Source organism: Xiphias gladius, chromosome 17, assembly GCF_016859285.1.
Source record: "Xiphias gladius isolate SHS-SW01 ecotype Sanya breed wild chromosome 17, ASM1685928v1, whole genome shotgun sequence".
NCBI lineage: Eukaryota > Metazoa > Chordata > Actinopteri > Istiophoriformes > Xiphiidae > Xiphias > Xiphias gladius.
In genome coordinates, this window is record NC_053416.1 from 21623820 (window position 1) to 21643299 (window position 19480).

Here is a 19480-nt window from a genome sequence, read left to right on the forward strand (position 1 = left end):
CCAAAGATGTTGGGTCAGGATAAGGCATCTTGCCAGGGACAGGGGAGACAGGTGTTGGAGCGGGTAACTCTGCCAATGATGTTGCTTCTGAGCTGGGCCTTTCAGGGCCAGGGACAGGTGAAACGGGTACAGCCACATTTTTCTCAATGAAAAAGCAATCAATAGTTCTCTTAATTTTGAATTACTTGTATTTTTTAAGGTTGAGATGTTGCTAGAGGAGGAGCACAGGGCACGGTTTCACACGTAAAAACATGCCTTACTTTTTTCTCCACCCACATTCAGCAAAAAAGAATATCAGGATTAAGGCCAATCAGAGGCAGAGTAGGGGCGGGTGTTCACAGAATACGGGTGGGGGGAAAAAAAATAACACTTAGCACACGCACGCACACAGACATACACACACAGAGACAGACCTGCTAAATGTCAGGCACACCAGTACAACCAATGAAAATTCTTAGGCGAACCTGACAGATTTTTGGTTGCACTCTGGAGCCACATGTTTTTTAAAAAAGGGCAAAGATTCAAAGAAACCATTAACTCAAAGTAAAACTTGATAATAGTCTTAAGGCCTGTATAAAGAAAATGGGGGCTTCCTTTCTAATTTTTCGATACATTTAATTTGCTCTTGAAGTATGAGCTTCTGCAATTTATATTTTTCAAAAGTGAGCAGCTGAAACTGCCTGAAAAGAGCAATACATGATACAAGAAAAAAATAAATAAATAAAAAGGGAAGAGAGAATGCTCCCACTGCAGCATAATTAATAGGGTTGGCAAAGACCGTTTTCCAAAATCAGTGAAGACTGTCAGCTTATTCAAGACCATCAGTATAATACAGAATAACTTTTTATTTTCACATTTCATAAGCCTCCATCCACAGACTGAGACAAACCAACTTGGCTTCCAGGCTAAATGCTGTGTACAGAGCTGTAGGAGCTTTAGTGCCTAAAGAGTTAATGGCTGACTGAAAAGGAAGGCGTGTCTCAGCTGTCTGCTACCACAACATTGTCTGATAACCATGAACTACAGTGACCTCCATAAACAAAGACTTACGCACTCCCTTGTTGTTAAGGTGAAGTACATATAATGGCTAGAATTTTAGGTAAATGTATTCCAGGGCTGCAACTAACAATTATTTTCATTATCGATTAATCTGCCAATTATTTTCTTGATTAATCGATTATTCGCTTGGTCTATAAAACATCAGAAAACAGCGAAAAATGCCCATCCCAATGTCCTACAACACAAGGTGACGACGTCAAGTCTGTAATTTTTTCCCAATCAACATTCTAGAACGCCAAAATATTCCATTTACTATAATGTAAGACCACAGAGAGCAGCAAATCCTCCCATTTGAGAACCTGAAACCATGAATTGTTTGGCATTTTTGCTAAAGAAATGACTGACGATTAAATCGATTATAATTTTTTCTTTTGATTGACTAATCTACTAATTGTTGCAGCTCTAATGTATTCTTAACTGGCTGAATAAAAAAAAGTTAACCAAAAATAAATGATCAAGTATTGGACAAAAATACACTGTATTAAAGACATGTTTAGTTTCTCTCACTACTGCCTTCAAAACATCAATAATGTTAAAAAAAAAAAAAAAAAAAAAAAAAAAAAACACACAAGACATTCCAACATATCCCAACAGGAGACTCAGTTGAATATTATATCTGAAAATTAAAATATCACTATGCCAAATGCTGTTTTTCAACAGGGGTGGGGATATACACACAGAGCTGAGTTAGCTAGGTTTGCATCAGCTGTAAGTAAACACAGCTCAGGTAAGGCTAAAGGCAATCAGTAAACAGTAAAATAAGGCTGATATTTGAAAGTAGGAACATGCATTTTTGAGTGAAACTAAACTCCAGACCACAGACTTAGTGAGGAGCTACAAAAGTACTGAGAGCTGAACATAGACTGACTTAAAGACATGTGTTCAGCCATCAGTTTTGCGCAAGAAGACTTGGTTTGAGGGAGGAGACTGTCACTGGTTGGCTGTGGTCACAATGGTTATTCCCTGCTGTGAGAGACAGCAGAAATGCATGCGTTCTCAGCTTGGTGCTTCACGGCACAATTTAGGGGGGTTAAACAAAACCAATGAAAAACCAAAAGTAACTACTTCCAGCTCTGAGGCTGGATAGAGATGATAGCTAAAAAAAATAGCTGCAATTCTTTAGAGCATTATCACAATGAAAAAAAGGAACTGAGGAGAACTAATGCTTGTTGTTGGTGTTTGCAGTAGACGACTAACCCTGTTCTCATCGTAGATGATCTGGACTATGCTGCGGTGCTTGTGCTCCACTGGGGGAGGGGTCACTGGCTTTTCTGGCTCCACTGGCTTTGCTGCTTCCTCCTCCAGTTGTTGCTAAGAGACAACACCAACACACAATATTTTGACCAATAGCACACAATAAAAGACACAGAAAATACACACAGGGAAAATATGGGGAGCCTCCTTTCTTCTGAACATGACCCAATTAAACATTTTGTATGTTTTTTTAAAAAATCTGTATCATTTTAGTACACAACTAATGGTGGAAAACAAAGATTCCTCTTCAGTGTTGATCTGATCTTAGCTTCTGATGTCTGAGGCCCATGCAGATATTATCAGATTATTCATACAGGCTTGTTCAAGTACATTTTTTTAACTGAAGGTTTCTGCCAATGAGGCCATGCGGATACAGACAGACAAGCTGAACGAGTGTCTGGTAGGTCAGTGTTTACAAGTTAAAGGTTATGTAAACTACCAGGTTATAGGGACAAGATTAGGAGTTCCTGAAATACCTCAAATAAACAAATAAACCCCTGAGAGAGAGAAAAACTGATAAGTATTCTCTCCCAGCAAAGCTCAGCTTACGTTCATATTTAATGAAACAGAATTGCAAAAAAGATAGCAAGAGAAAGCCGGCCACAAACTAGATTAAAAAGAAGCTAATCCAGAAAGGAAGATCAGATGAAACAATAAGCCTGTAGCTCTAAGATTAAAGTTTTTGAGAGCACCTTCTGTGGAAAAATATACAGTAGATGATAGGCACAAGCTTCTTAAGCCGTAGATCTGTAAAAGCATCTTATAGCCCAGGTGAATTGTTTTTAAAAGAATGTCCATGTAGACAAAAGCAACCTAGGTCTCTGTGAGCTGATTAAAACTCGTCACTGAGGAGACGAGCCTGCAGAATTTAGCAGGAGCCTCCTCACAAACACTGAGTGGAGCCTGTTAATATTAGAGCCAAGTAACTCAAGGAACAAAGGATGTCCAAACATTGCTGGAAAACTAACAAATGTTTTGATTATCTTAATCGTGAGCTATATTTGCTATGCCAAGCTTATTACATTTGTCACTTCAATATGATGTTACTGTTCCGATACATAACTGTGCATACACCTTTGGCTTGTTATGACTCTCCTGTGGCTTTATTTATTTATACCAATGTCCATGTTACTTTTTTCTCTTATCAACCTTTCTATTTAAATTGTGGCTGGATTGAACTGACATGTAAACAACTCAAATAAGAACAGATACCTGAACACATTCATCTATGTTATGATGATCATATGGCAATGTGAAAAGTACCTCACCTTTCATGTGCAGTCAGTGTCAAACCAGCTCTTTCAAAATGTAATTATAACACTAAACATACTGTTAATCAACTACAAGACTTTTTACAACTTCTATTCTGGTGGTTTATAATTACACATCTTTCTTTTTAAAAAGCAATAAGCCATTTATGTTTCTCTCCATTGCTGTCCTAAAATCACCTCAGTGTCTCATGGGGCATTGCTTAATTTAAAAGCTGTTACTTGTGCCAAGTTTTCTTACATAACACCCATTGTGTTTGAAGCATGTTCAGAGACAAAAGGTCTCCCTGGGTAACAAACCTGCTTTTTCTTCAGCTTGAAAATCTGCTGCTCCACTTTAGCAATCTCTCTGTCCACACGGTCCATACTCTGGATCAGCTCCTCTTTGGATAGTTTGGAAGGAGAAGTGTCCTGCTCTTCCCCTATGTGTAGTGTAGGTCCTCCTGGGGACGGGGACTCCACTTTGACAGTGAACTGAGACTCCTGCCAAAAACAAAAAGGGTCATTGAGCCTGCCAAAAACTACAGCAGAAAATCTGTACAAAACGGAATGATTCCATCCAATCTCCCAAGTCATATTGTACAAACTTCAAAAAGCGGCCACTGAGGCAGTGTCAAAAAAGGTCCTAACTTTTGGTGAAGACTGTATCTATTTCTAATAGTATATACAAACACATGCTGACACTACTAATCTCTGAAATACATCATTAGTTCTTTTTCATCATGAGGAGAGGGCTGTCTAAGGTCAAAAGTGCTGTAAACCACAGTTTCATTCATTAGTGAACAGCTATAGAAAAGTGAAGTGTCACCTGACTAACTCAGATTGTATCTGTAAGGACAAAAATACAACTATGACCAACTGTTGGCCCACCTTTTTGACCTCTACAGTGGCTCTTAGGCTGTCCTGTACTGTATGGGGCATGGGCAGGACAATACCCCCAGCAGTGGGAGGGGTGCGAGTGATGTGGGCTTCAGCAACGGTCTCCATGCGCGGGCGTTTAGCCTCCAAGGCCTCATGCTCAGACTGGGCTGTGACGGAGTGAAACTGCTGTTCGTAACCATGGCGTCTCTCTGGAGGCCTAAAGAACAGAATAAACAGGAAATTTACAGATGTACACGAAGCTAAATCTGTGTATCTGGATGTATGACTCCCACACTGTAATCTGGGGACATCCATGGCATCCTTGAGGGAGTGCAAAAGGAAAACCTACTCTACAATACAGACCCTAATATTAAAGATTTTAAAAACCCCTAGTCTAGATGGTGTGTATGAGCATGTACTTATTGTCAGATATTTTGGCAACAGGCTGGATATTTGACCTGAAGCCCTTACCTTTCAGTTCCAGGGTGGAATTCAGACAGTAAAGATGGTCTTCTCCGACCCTGTGGATCCTGCATGTGAGTCCGATAGTCTGGGACGGTGAAATCCTGTAGGTAAGAGTTACACACCACAAACAGTTGTATAAAGCAATCTGATCAAGGTCACAAAAGTATGAAAGAGGGGGAGATCTGTGTCTCTGGTCCGCTGACCAGAGAAGAAAGAAAAAAATAAAACATCACGAGTTCCCGCAAAGCTACGAATATAACTAGAATGGTACTCATTAGAGCACATACCTCCGCCAAGGCCAAATATTGACGAAAACGTTGAAAAATGCCCTATCTAACAATGTTAAGGAAAGTGATAAAGAATTCCTTGGATCCGCCCCTTTAACCGGATCCGTACCAAAATTTAATGGGTCTTTCCCTGGACTACGCCCCATCCCACCACCAAGTTTGGTACAAATCGGTTCAGAACATTTTGTGTAATCCTGTGGACAAATAAAAAGACACTGGCGAAAACATAACCTCCTTGGCAGAGGTAGCAAGGCACCTCACAGATGAGGCAACCACATTGTGCTTTCAGAAAGGCAAAGTCCTGTCTACAATGGGAGAGTCTGAACTGCATTTTTCAGTTGTCAGTCTATCTTTTAATCAATACATCTGTCTACATTGGCTGATTTATTCACAGTCTACACATATTGGTAACCTGAGGCATCTTTTCTGGCTTCCAACTCTTTTTTTTCTCATCTCATGCAACTACAATGATTGTGTGTTTGGCTGTGAGCCCCGTTAAACGCTTCCCGAGGACTGTCCTGGTGGTCGAGGGGTTTCAGGCACAGACTACGTAATTACAACGTCCCCAGTTTGAGTCGGGGAAGGGACCTTTGTCTCGTGTCACACCCCCTCACCCACCTCACTTCCTGTTAGCTCTCTGCTGTACTAGTCAAATAACGGCCAAATTCCTGAATGAATTCTTTGAGCATTTTTACCAATCAAAGACTGCAGCTCTGAGTATAAGATCTAGACACAACGTCAGGATTTTGAGGTGTAACTTTTAAAGATTAAAAACTAAATAACTGTGCTTACAATAACAAGGTTCACACATTTATCAGGAAGTACAGGACAAAGCGCCCCTGTATCTTAGAATATCGAAATACCATGTCTAAGCTTACCAGAAAGATATATTCGTAATAGTTTACTGTGGAAGAAGGGCTGGACCATAATCAGGACCATAATCAGGGGCCGGCCAGTCACCCCATATATATATATATATATCTATCTATCTATCTCTCTCTCTCTCTCTCTCTCATAAATGTTATCAGCACACTGTGACCTCCAAACAAACCTGGACAAGCAAAATCAGTTACAGGAAATATTTCCAAACTCCAGTTTTGTCCCAGATTTAAGCAAACATCCAAATGCTCAGAAATGTACGGCTGACAGTTTTCTGTGAAAGTAAGCTTCTAAGAAGTATGTCAACTAAAACAGCTAACAAACATTTCCAATAGTCAAATGAACATGAAACTGGAAGGAACTAAATACTATACAAACCTTATAGAGCTGCATAATTACTGAAAGTGAATGAATATCACAAATATTTGTTCAGTAATGAGACCATTATATCACAATTATTAATCTTAATTGCTTTTGAAATGGTCCAAAATAATCATATCAATTAATAAACCTGTAAACATGCCTCTATTGTACAAACATTAAAATCAAAATATGTATTTCTTCACTGAAAGTGAGTTTCTTTGTTAAGTTAAAATATTAATAAAACCATAATCAATACAAAATATTAACACTAATAACAATGCCCCCACAACAAGCCATTAACACATTTCACATGCAGGGTGCGTATATAGTGAAATGCTGTTGCAGCTGCAGCTTGGTTTGATCAAACAACAGCCCCTAGGCTGAAGCTACATTGAACATGGCAAGCTAGGCCGAGTCGTGACGTCTGATTTATTTTCTGTGTGAAGCTGCGACTCAGTCGCGAAGATGTGAATAGACACACGATACCTATTCAGATTTATTGTCAACAAGGGTTTAGGATGCAACCCGAAGACCTTTTTAAACAAATGGCTCTGAACTTCTGCTGAGACTGCCCAACAACATGTTCATAGATTTAGTACAAATTGTTGTTAGTTTCAAATTTTACTTGTTACTTTGCACTGGGCTGCAACAGACTCTGCATCCAAGCAAGCATCAGTAATGCTCCGCACAAGCCTGAAATTAAAGTCTGAATTCAACCTGCCAAGCTCATAGCCAAGTCTGAACCTAACCTCACAGTTATTTTTTTGTCCATCTTACCAAAGCCTCAAATTCACAATTAAGTGGAATAAAGGAATGATCCTTCTTACTTTGAATGTAAGTCTGCCTCTTGCTTACAACGTATGGAATTGCTGAGTGATTTCCCAGGTTGTAAGAAAGTGAAAGTGAAAAAATCCCATCATTTATTATCTTAAATTCAACCCTTTCGATGATGACTGTTAAAGAGAAAACACATAAACCCACACACGACAAACACATACTGTAACCTTTTCATTGTATTTAATAACAGTTTTTATTGTAGAACCCCACTAAAGTTTTAAGTAAAGCTGAAAAACAAAACTGTCAAATAGTCATGATCCTTATATCAAACTCTCCTCTCAATAGCAGAAAACATCAAGCCAAAATTCAGATATCAGGATCCATGAAACCATTTGTCGATGTTTTCCCTGTAACACACTTTGTAACTTTATGAAAAGTCCTATACAGATAAATTTTTATCATTATTTATTATTATTATTACTCCAAGAAGTATAATTACCTGTTAACTTCCAATACCACAGAGTAAAGTTGCATATAAAAGCCAACAGCATCGAGAGTGCGGGCTCAATTACGACAAACGAGACTGTTAGCTCAAATACAACAAAGGAGAACAAAGGTTTTACCTGTTGGTGGCGTGCGCCAGTGAAGGTGTACTGGACAGAATGTGGTGGGTATCGACTCTGTTCACTGCTGAAGCTCCCCTGGCTGGGGGGGTAGCCCGAGCTACTGGACATCCTGGCTCAGTGCTAGCGGGCTGCTGCGGCTTCACAGATCAGAGGTTTTAGCTAGACCATGACTGGAGACACAAACAACCTGCCCCAAGACAGAGACAGATAAATTCAGTTATTTAAAAAAAAAAAATCAGTTTTTTAGACATTACAATGAATATGTCAAAGCCTCTTAAATATCTTTCTGTATCAGATTTAAAAAAAAGAAGAAAAGAGAACCAGCCAAATAAGATGATATCATACTAAGTTGAATTGACAGTATTGTCAGAAAATACTGCATTTTGAGAGACACACTGCTGCAGCATCAAAGAGAGTATAGAATTTGAATGAGTTATCAGTGTGGTCTATTGAACAGACAGTGTTCTAACAAGTTAGTATGCACTACATAACACTAGACAAAACAACAGGGCATGCCACAAATCTTCCATATGATAGTATATTGGTTAAAACACAAATCTTATTTGACTGAGACAGTCGGTGCAGCCTATCACCTTTTCTTACATATTTCACTTTTCTGAAATATTTCTCTGGGTTTCCATGCAGGTGAGTACAGGCCTAAAGCACTGCCCTGCTCACATCACCTGCTTCTGCCACTGGGGGTTAAAGGTTCAAAATACACCACTCTAAGCTGTTTACCTTAAAGGGGTGTTAATTTAACTCAAGGCCTTTAAACCAAAAAGTACAATAACATTCTGGGAACAACTGGTGCATTAAATAAAAAAACATTGGACCATACTGTGCAGCTGCAGCTCTATAAAACACCAAAACAGTCCTTCTGTGGGTGAAAAAGCAGAGGCCTGTTCTTTCGATCATAGATAACTGAGTTAACTTGATTTGACTGGTGATGGTTTGTTATTAGTCTGGATGTGGCCTGTTTGTCACATTAATTAGCTCAAATCTGTGAAATGTAGGCTTTTTCACATTTGGTTGCATTACCAGAGCCAAAACCTTTTGAATTCCCTCCATCCATTAAACATTCAGATCTTCCACAATTTAAAATGTGTTGTTTTAGTTGTCTGAACCTAATCATGCCTTAATTATGCTAAAGTCAGATAGAGTATTATTGGTCGAGTAATTTAATCTTTTCTACAAACACTCTGTTGCTTACTTAACAGATTGGCCGGGTGTTTCATTTTGTAGTGGGGTTATTCCAGATTTTGCCCAGATTTCAGAACTTTTCCAGTTCGTGTCAAGGATTCTCTCAAAAAAAATTCATGTCAAAACTTCTATTAAATTCATGGGACCTTGCAAAAATCTTATAGCTCTACTCCAAATACTTTTTTAGTTATGAATTTTTGAAGTTTGGCTCTTGGTGCTAAATTTCATAATTTATGCGATTGTATGTGTATTCTGAGCCTCACCAGTCGCTTATTTTTCACTGGATTGTGCTGAAATTTTTGCTGGACCTAAGGATCATTTTCATCATACTGTATATTCATGTAAATACTTGTCGATTAATGTTTTACAGTAATCAAATTGGTGAAAAAAATTTTGGCTTCTGTTTAGTATTGATATAGTTATATAATTATAATTAACATCATAGCAATATATCATTAATTCGAAATTACTTATTACTTATTTGGCAAAAACATTCACTTGGTCTCAAGGATGGACTGATTAGATTTCGGTTGTCAAAGGTCGCTGTGACCTGACAAAACACGTTTTCTACCATAATTCAAGAATTCATACGCTAATTATGGTAAAATACAGTTAAAACCTTTTATTAAATTCCTTCAAAGTCTTCACCACATATATAAGTCTGGAGAGACATGGATGTAAGCTGCAACTTCACTGGTTGGCCGAGGCACACAACTGCAAGGTGATAATTGTAGTTTTACATGTGTCCAAATTGCTTGACATTTGTGTGTGGATTGGACATTTGTGAGTACCCAAAATTACGCACAAATCGTTGCACACATTTGTAACACTCTCTTTTTTTTCCATTTGTAGATCAGGTAATACACATTTGTGACCATTTTGAGTCTAATTTCGCTTCATAGCCAAAAAGTACTTCTGGTGATGCAAACAAACTTTGACATCATCTGTCAGGTGAGAACATCCGCTTCTCAACTTCAACAGCTCCTCGTCTGTTCCCAACTCGACCGAATTTAAAGAAAAAATAATTAATTAATTTTAAAAAATATACATATATTTAAAAAAAAAAAAAAAAAGAAAAAGAAAATCGGCTCCTCCATTTGTGTAGACTGTCTTGTGACAGTTGGCTTCTTCTTCTAGGCTTTCTCCAGTAGAGCAGGGCTCCGTGATTTCACATTAAACTGCTTAATGATAAAATTAATTATATTGCACTCTTTTATATACTTCTGGGTATTTTGCAATCCATTTTGCATTAATCCGTCCAAACCTGTTTCAGATGTGAATAGCTCAGACTTGCTTTATTGTTTCCTAGTGCTACTAGCTGATGATATCTGAAATTAATTCAGAAAAGTTTTAAATTGCAAATAATGTATGTTTTGAGCTAAGTAGGTAAGATTAATATTTCTTTCCGGACACAAAGAATGGGATGATATCATCTAGTATGCAACAAATTAAGCCGTTACGAGCTGTAACTTCCAAATTTTCTTGAATCCATTGAAAAACAGACTCAATAGGTATCACAAAGAGAGAAAATCTTGAAGTCAACACAGTACAAATATCTACATATGAAATAAAACCACTGAATGTAGTATTACATCCAGTGAAAAGTACAAAAAATTAGCTATTTTCAAAAAATGATTAAATGATGGAGTAATATAACATCTTTAAGTTTTTTTATATATGGAATAGTAGCACTTTCCCATAAAAACGTTTCAAGGAAACTTAAATAATCCTTCTGGGGAAAATAATATCATGTTAATCAAAATAACTTAAAAACGTGGGATTTTCCTGCTCCAGAGCTATATTTACCAAAGTGTAGCACTCAATTTTCTATGCAGGACCAAATCAATTCTAGATCTAATAGAACCAAATTAATACTACTCAGAATCAAAATCTGATTACAAGAAAGACTAGTAGAGATTTTAATTTTTGAAAATGAAACATTCTTCGTTCTGGAAAAAAAAGTTATTAATTTGATTTCTGCAAAACATTCATCAACAACTATTTATATGAATACATGTTGCAAATTATCCTTAGGAGTTCTTGGATGTTCAGTACAAATTTCAACCCAATCAAGTGAAGAATAAGCGGCTGGTGGGGTTGGGAATACACATACTAACAATTGCAAAAATGATGAAATTTAGCTCCAAATTCAAAACTAAAAAAGTACTTGGAGTAGAGCTATAGGATTTTGCAAGGTCACATGAATTTAATAGAAGTTTTCACATGATTTTTTTCAAAAGAACCCATGACACGAACTAGGAGGTCCTAGTTTAGTTGGTATGGAATGGCCCAGTTAAAATATTTTTTAGATAGTAAAAAGTTCCTCAAATTTTAAATAGGTTCTGCTGTGCAGTTGTGGTAAAAAGGTGTCATCTGTGTCCTTACATGTCATGCCAACCGAACACGAGGAGCGATTTGGGTTTCAACGTTCCTCTCACATTGCCATTAATTCAGAATGACATCCTACTGTTACCTAATATAATTTTTATTTTTAAGATTAGCAAATAAAATCCTTTATCACTTGCATTTAAACAAACATGTTAGTTGGATGAAAATTGGCAAGTGTATTTTAGCTGCTTAATATCATGTTAGCCTGGCTCAGTGAAGCAATGTACAAAGAAAAGGACCCAAGACTGAGCCAGGAAGCACTGTGACCCTTTTTGATGAATGTCTGTAAATAATGAAAACTTGCACACCAGATATCCCAATACTCTGCAACTGAACAAACACAGATTTAGTATTCATCCTGAATATGTATAGGTAACAAAAACATGCTACCAAACACATACAGGAAAAGTTTCTGTGTTTTGGTTTAGAACAAACACATTACTGGATTTTTTTTTTTTTTTTTAATTTAATTTTTTTTTTTTGTCCTTTTTGTCATTCTTCAGAAGAAGTTGTGAATTTGTGTTCTGGCTCTATTTTTTTAAGTCCAGGTCTGCATGAGTTACAGCATGACCACCATGCCAAGACATTATGACGCTAACTTCAGGGTTGGAAAAGCTACAACCATGGCCACCATAACCAGGGTGGGAAGCTGTTATTTTATTTTCTTTAAACTGCAGGCTTCAGAGTTTCATGGGTCCCAGAATTTAATCTACTTTCACAACTTCAGAAATACTAAAAATATCAACAGTGTCTTGACAGTCACTAGTAACTAACCAGCTGCAGTCTGCTGGTAGATGATGCTTTTTTTAACCATTAACTAAAGAGCTGTTTTTATATTCACCATTGTTCATTCACAATGATATAACTTTGTAAACTGTAATAGCAGTAACAAAGGTTGTTATGTCCTGTGTCCTCAAAGGACACAGGGCATAATAACAAAGCCAACAACTGACAGGTCACAAATCTGGTTCTTAAATGTATATGAGGCTAGTTCTCATGTTCAGCAGTACCGTTTGACATTGAGCCAAACTAAGGGAGAATACATCCGCTCAATGTAAACTGTCACAAACAACAAAAGAAAAACTCTGAACGAGCACCCAGCAGCACTACAGCTGCCTCAAAATATAACAAGTACAGTCTAAGTTTTACTTTTACCATTATGTTTTTCTACACTTGATTTAATTTGCTTCTACATAATCTTCTCTAGCCTGGTTTTAGTTCACTTGATGAGAAAGTTCAACTGTAGTGTGGGGTCTTGACCAAATATTAACCAGTATGGCTGACTATTTTTTAACCGGAAAGTAAAATTGTAGCACTGATGCTACTAGGAAGAATTTCGTCATATTTCAAATGAGTCCTTACTCCATTGCAAATCTGCTACAATTTTGCTCCAACTATTAAAAACAAATTATTTGTTCCTACTGTGCTCCCAATCAAAAAAGAAGACCTCCTGGGTTAAATCCTGTCAGCATCCTCCATGTTTAGCAAGACATTAAGTACCTGCATCTTTTTTATTATTCAAATCAACTGAGTATGCAGAGTAATATTAATATGCTTTCCCTTTGGGCTGTTGCAGCCCTTGTTAGTGACCTGATAGTCCATAACTCGTTTCTCTGTTTTTATCCCTGTTTTGTAATAACTTGCACAGAAACACATGATGGGATTAATTTTTGGGACATATTAAAAATCCAGTTTAAACTGTATCCCTCTCTCATCCCTTTTACCATAGATCATGAACGTGGATAAAAGAAATTGTGAGTACAACACATTCGTTCCTGGGTGTTCCGCTTCCTCTATCATTTCCATTTCAACATTTTTCAAATTGCATTTTCCTACGTGGTTTGAAGCATTTTCAGAGTACAGGCATGCAGTGGGCATTGCTTTAGTCAGTTTTTGTCGATTCCCGGTGAAGCTCTTAGTAATGTTGATTTTAGAAAGCATTCACAGCGGTCTCTCTGGTGATTTACATAAAATCTTGAAGCCATGGTGAACTTCAGGGTCCCATACACAACCTAGCCGTGAGAAATACTGCTGCTGTGCCCTGTTATTGTTGTCTTTTAACACCATACAGTCATATAAACGTAACTGGATTTGAAGCTTATCTTGGGGGATGGGTCTATTTCCACAACAGATAGCTCTACCGGAAATGCACCAAAACATACACAACATAAATGTAAAAGTATAGGCTACTTCACCACTTCAGTGTTGAAACATGACGTTTAAGATGTTGTTGTCATCTCTAGCTAGCTAGCTAACTTAGCCTGTAATTCACCTTTGAATTCTCAACCACGTCGCCATCTTGCAAGGCAGATTTTCAGCGTAGACCGGGGCGCTTAAATAGCGTGCTAATTACACATGTTGCTTTGCTCCATATTAGCGATTTGTACTCACCTCATATTTAAAAAATATACCAATGGGAGAGAAAGGTATCCCTGGACAGAAATATGTGTCAAATGTTGATTGTAAATCCGCGGGTTATGGGCTGTGGACGACTGGGCAGACTGAAGGCTGCGCCGCATTTGTCGGTCGATATCCTGACAGGGTAAAATAAATTGTACATTTCTGTTGAATCCACAGGATACTGACATTCTTCGATAAATGTGTATATACAAATAAAAGTATAATCTGATAATTTATCATGTAAGTGGACTGTAATGTCACTCTTTTTATAAATACTTAAAATTTTCAATTTAGATTTTTATATACCTGCAAGGATTATGCAGTGTCCCGGCTAAATCTTCCCCTCAAACATGATAACGTTTCTCGTGTTTGTAATTTTCACTTTTCAAAAATACAAATTTCGCCTGATTTATTGTAACTGTCTTATATATTTTCTAGGCCATCTTTGATCAAATACGCCAGAAATTTATTCTGTAACATATTCGTTTCTTCGTTCTCCTGATAGATTAATTTAAACACAAATGAACTGATAAGGCGTCAGTGACTCCATGTGAGTAAAAGGCACAATTGTGGGACTAAAAGTGGGCAGCTGTTGCTTTGTTGGACTTAGTTTTGATACTTATTGCATCCTGTAAAGAATGGGTCACATTGGACATTTCAGACAAGCTGCATACTCGTTTTTTGCACAAGGAACCATTGGCATGGTGGACTTTTGTCTTCACACGGATTGTTTACGGTAACGATCAAAATAATGAGTATTTACCTGATTTTTTTCTTAGTTCTGCCCTATCTGGTTTGGATAAAATGCATTTACTATCGACATCGTCGAACTTTGGTGAAGTCGTTGAACCATGTAATGAACGTTTTATCAATCAGAGAAACAGACGGCGCTGATATCAGAGCTCTGATTGTTACTGCGCATCCGGATGATGAATGTATGTTCTTCGCGCCAACGATTATACGACTCATTGAGTTAAATGCCAGCGTTCACCTGCTGTGTTTATCTGAAGGTACGGTGAAAGCACGGTATTGTTTGCATAGATAAAGTTAGTAAGCCATTGTAAAGTTAAAGTAAGAAATGCTACTCGTGTGTTTTTTTGCTAACTAGCGTTAGCTAGTCTTAGTTACATGCTTTACTCATGCGAGTTAAAAGAAAATAGTGAAACTTAAAGGCAGACTTGCTTTTAAAGGAAAGTGAAATAGCAGCTCTCCCGAAAACAGTAAGGTGGCTTTGTCAGTCACTGAGCAAAACATCTCATACATATATAGTTCCAGTGTATGTCCATTATCAGTCTCTGGTTCAAGGATTATTAGGTCTGACTACGCAACACGCTATTATGCCGATAGACGGTTTTATTCGTAGTTGGACACCGCTTTAATCTCTTGGTGCCCTCTTGATTTAAACTGGTTTTGGTTTAGCACAATTGTTTCTATCGTATCGCCACTGAAAATAGACAGAGCTGAAAAGCATTTCTATTCAAAATCACACTATGTTGTTTCGACATAATATACAGTCCAGAATTAGGAGGTTGTTTGCTGCTGTTTTATCCGTGATTTTTGAGTGGCTTGCACACATCATTCTCTCCACTGTTGTTGGAGGTCAGATAGCAAGCTATGCGACTTTTAGTTTTTCCACTGGCAGCTTTCATAAGGTCAATAGTTGTTGAATTTTAGGTAAAAGACGAAAATCAAAGAAAGAAGGGTAAAACTGCAGAATCTAAATATGAAAATCACACAAGCTTGTGTTAGAGGATTTACAACAGCAACCTGCCTTTGTGGGAAATGCTTAACGGAGTCGGTTCATCTTAAAAACCAAAATAAACAAGGCTTTCTCGGGTAAACTAAAGGTGCTCTTACTTCAAGAGCAATTATGAGCTACATAAAAATACTGAAGTACAAATGTAGTCATTATTAGAAAGTAAAGGTATCGACCTTTGTCACCCAACCTACTCAATTTCCAAAAAGGTGATATTGCTTATATTAGTAAAAACTATTGAAACATGATGTAACTAAGCACTTGTTACTCCTGCAGCACTGTATTTCATTTAGATCCAACTTTACTGGTGTTATAGAACATGATATTTCAAAGTTGAATGTTTCAAATTCCACCTAGACAGAATCTACCGACAGAATTCAGTAGATTCCGACTTGTTTTTAGATTTCCTTTCATTATGGTACATCTGCAGTATAGCCTCATTTGTCCTCCAAATATTCTACAGGAAACTACTACAATCAAGGAGCTCAGCGTAAACAAGAACTTCTCGACAGCTGTGGCGTGTTGGGGATACCAGCCTCCAGAATCACCATAGTAGACCATAAGTAAGCAGCCATCTGCACCAAATACACAGCGTGCAAATTACAATATTTCAGTCGTGTGCCTTTTAATGTTGAAAGCACTGAATGTGTGAGGGCTTCTCAAAATATATGCTGTTGAATGTAAAAATTTGTGTGTTAAACGTGATTGTACTGTACATGTCAGCAATGGGACTCAGATTATTTGTTCAAAACTGAGGCTAATTGGTAGTTTAAAAAAAATTACTTAACAAAACATACTTATGCTGCCTTCAGTTCAGGATTCAGGTCTCAGCATTTCTGCCTGTTGGAGCCCATCAGACAGAGTTGACACAGCATTGCCTTCTCACTACGGCAGAGCTAATCTAGCCTGGCCTGATGTATCACCTTAATGTCTCACAGGGGAAATAAATGAGTTGGCCCCAGAGGCAGTGATAGCTCTGTCCTGTTGGACACAGAGCCCCCTAAAAAGCTTTAAAATTCCAAACTGACATCAATATAGAGTATCTATCTACAGAATATATAGCTACATACCTATCAGTATGTCTATCTCTAAAAATAAAGTTAAGGTCTGAAATTATAGTCAAAGCAAACTTTAGGTTTTTTTTGTTTACTAACTTATTTTACAATTGATTGGGACTGTAACACTTGATTGTGCTTGTAATGTTTGCACTACTGAGGCATCTATATGCTCTGAGCAATCTGTCAACCTGTTTGAGGAGTTATGATGGATTAGTCAAAGTCAATGGTCCCTAAGGGGAAGGTGGGTACATTTCGATTACTGTAGGGCTGGTTAACGTTATTTTTGGGCATTAGTTGCCTGTTAATTAAATGACTTTGTTTTCCTGCTATCTTAAACTATTTTATATTTTGGTGCTACCCAAATACAGTCCCTCCTTCTTTAGTATCTGCTGAGCCAGGTAGCTCCGATTTGCTGAAAATAAGCCTCAGACTTGCGTAGTAATTTTTTTAAGTCATTCTGTGTTACATACTAAGGTGTCAGTGCAAGCTTTTATTAGTGTTTCTTGTATTGGAAAACGTATGAGCATATCTGCGTCTCAGACGTATGAAATGAAGGATGCGACTCTGTTTCAGTGGTTTCATGTGGAGCTCTGTAAGAAAATTAGTGGTAAGAAAACACCTGCACATTCCAGCTTTGCAGCGGGAGCATGACAGTTGAAAGAAACAGTCTAGCTTTTGTTTGCTAGCTCATTTATCTCAGAGTACTATAGAAAAATACATAATAATTTTTCAGCAAATAAGAATGTGTCACTTTACTGAATTAAATATATGTATTTCATGGAATGTATAGAAACGGATTTATTTCTCTCGGCGTGACTGTAAACGCCTTCAAGTTAAAACGGACTTCACGCATAACCATTGTCATTTCACATTTAAAGTTGTGAGCAGAACTTGGAGATAGTACTTCAAACTGTATTGTTGTCCGGATTCTTGTGGAACTTGCTATTCTTCTGTTTTTTTCGATATTTTGTTTTGCTGTTGATGCAGCTGTAAGACTTTTAGTCCTCTGGCTCTAGCCATTGGCAAGGTCAAATTACAGAGAAAATAGTTGTTAAAGGTGATGTTGAAAAGGGGTATTTTTTTCCCGTGGATCAACCCTGCAGCTTCCCTTGAAAATGTTTTAAGTTTCTAGGAACCTCGGGGCTGCTCACATGTGAGTGTCTACATGTTGGCTATCCAGGAGAGCTGTATGAACTCTGGCACTAACCTGGAACTCAGTAATAAGCTGGCAGCCTGCCAAGGTTGTCTGCCCTAGCGAACATTGTTTGTGTGTGTGTGTGTGTGTGTGTGTGTGTGTGTGTGTGTGTGTGTGTGTGTGTGTGTGTGTGTGTGTGTGTGTGTGTGTGTGTGTGTGTGTGTGTGTGTGTGTGTGTGTGTGTGTTTAAAACACATACGCAGACTTCACAGTTCATCTTGTGCACACAGAATATAGCTGAACTTTGATCCTAGTGTTGTCTGCACTTCTGTTGAACTGGAGTGTAGCCCATTTTCCCTTTCTGTGTATTCTGTTGTTTGCCCAAAACACACACCTAATCAGCACTTTGAGAGCCCCAGCCCCACTCATTCACATCCTCTCTCTCTCTCTCTCTCTCTCTCTCTCTCTTCCCCCCTCCCTCCCTCCCTCCCTCCCTCTGTTCCACCCCTCCTTCTCTTGTCCATGTCTGCTGGGGCCAACTGCCAAGGGCTGTGGGATACATTTTGGCAGCACTCTGAGCACTGCTAATGTAGGTCATTCCAAACTGTTTCTCTCTTTGTGTGTCTTTACATGGCTAGCCAGACTTTGGCTTTGCTCTTAACCTTCTCTGCCCAAGTATGTGCAGATGTACATCCTTGACTTGACCTCTCCTTGTTTTTCTTTCTGGTCATTTTATTGTGCACAAAATAAAAAAAAGATGCAGTGCAAACACTGGTGGCTAGTCCATTGTACACAACATACAATAATTATAGAATTATAATTCTACGTAGTATAATAACCACCTGTTGTTCAGAACTTTTGCATCTCATCAATTTCATTTGAGCATTTCCACACAGTTAGATACACCAAGCTAAAACAAATCCAGCATAATACAACAGTCCTGCAATAAATCCTATCTGCATGAAGCTTATAATGATCAGGTTTTTTTAAAATTGTTTTAGAGAGGTGATAATTTAATTTTATGCTAATTTTGAGGGCTGTACTTTGTGGTGCTGTAGAATTGTACTGTATTATAATAAGAGATATTTCTAATATATTGTCTACCCTCATTTACACATCCTGGATGGACAAAATAAAAAAATGACTGCTAAGCACAGAGTGAGTGATTTCATATACTGCAGTTCTATATCAGCCTTCTCCAAACTAGTGATTTTAACAGGACCATTTTTAGTATGTTTCTCCTTTACCCGTCCATGCCATGTATTTTAGCACTATAGCTTTGTATGATTGTCGTGTAAAAAAAGATTTCCAGACAAATTTTTCAAGGTCCATTGATTTTTTTTTTTCTTTTTTTTTTTTTCTTCCAAATAGCGTGTATATCACAGCTAAGTGTTCTGTAGGCAGATCATTGAAAAGTTCAATTTCATACCTCATTATTTCATACATTTTCTCTGGTTGAAAGAATCTACTGAGCAGTTGTCAATGAGGAAATATAGTGAAAAACTGGATCCACATAGCAATGATTCAGCCAAGTAATGTTTTCTGCTGTTCTTTCAGCTGTGAAACAGTGGCCCTGTAAGCTCCAGTAGTTTAGGAAACAATTGTTATATAGAACTACAGAGACTAAATCGCTGTTTGTTTGGTTCTCCTACAAACTCATTAAGAGATTTGATGGATACTGGGTTACACAATTATGACTGGCGA

General features: G+C 37.8%; 2 protein-coding genes across 4 annotated transcripts in view; one reads left to right on the forward strand and one right to left on the reverse strand.

The window, feature by feature from the left end:
- Window positions 1-13941, reverse strand: part of ncor1 (nuclear receptor corepressor 1) — a 60551-nt gene extending 46610 nt beyond the window's left edge. For both annotated transcript variants that reach the window (XM_040149571.1, XM_040149570.1), the window contains exons 1-6: window positions 13819-13941; window positions 7837-8026; window positions 4914-5008; window positions 4452-4659; window positions 3882-4064; window positions 2257-2370 (exon numbers count right to left, since the gene is read on the reverse strand). In XM_040149571.1, coding sequence (XP_040005505.1) covers window positions 2257-2370; window positions 3882-4064; window positions 4452-4659; window positions 4914-5008; window positions 7837-7947 — 711 coding nt within the window. In that variant the 5' untranslated portion in view covers window positions 7948-8026; window positions 13819-13941. The remainder of the gene's footprint in view (window positions 1-2256; window positions 2371-3881; window positions 4065-4451; window positions 4660-4913; window positions 5009-7836; window positions 8027-13818) is intronic.
- A 628-nt stretch (window positions 13942-14569) lies between these two features.
- Window positions 14570-19480, forward strand: part of pigl (phosphatidylinositol glycan anchor biosynthesis, class L) — a 13169-nt gene continuing 8258 nt past the window's right edge. For both annotated transcript variants that reach the window (XM_040150943.1, XM_040150942.1), the window contains exons 1-2: window positions 14570-14837; window positions 16047-16146. In XM_040150943.1, the coding sequence (XP_040006877.1) occupies window positions 14579-14837; window positions 16047-16146 (359 nt within the window). In that variant the 5' untranslated portion in view covers window positions 14570-14578. The remainder of the gene's footprint in view (window positions 14838-16046; window positions 16147-19480) is intronic.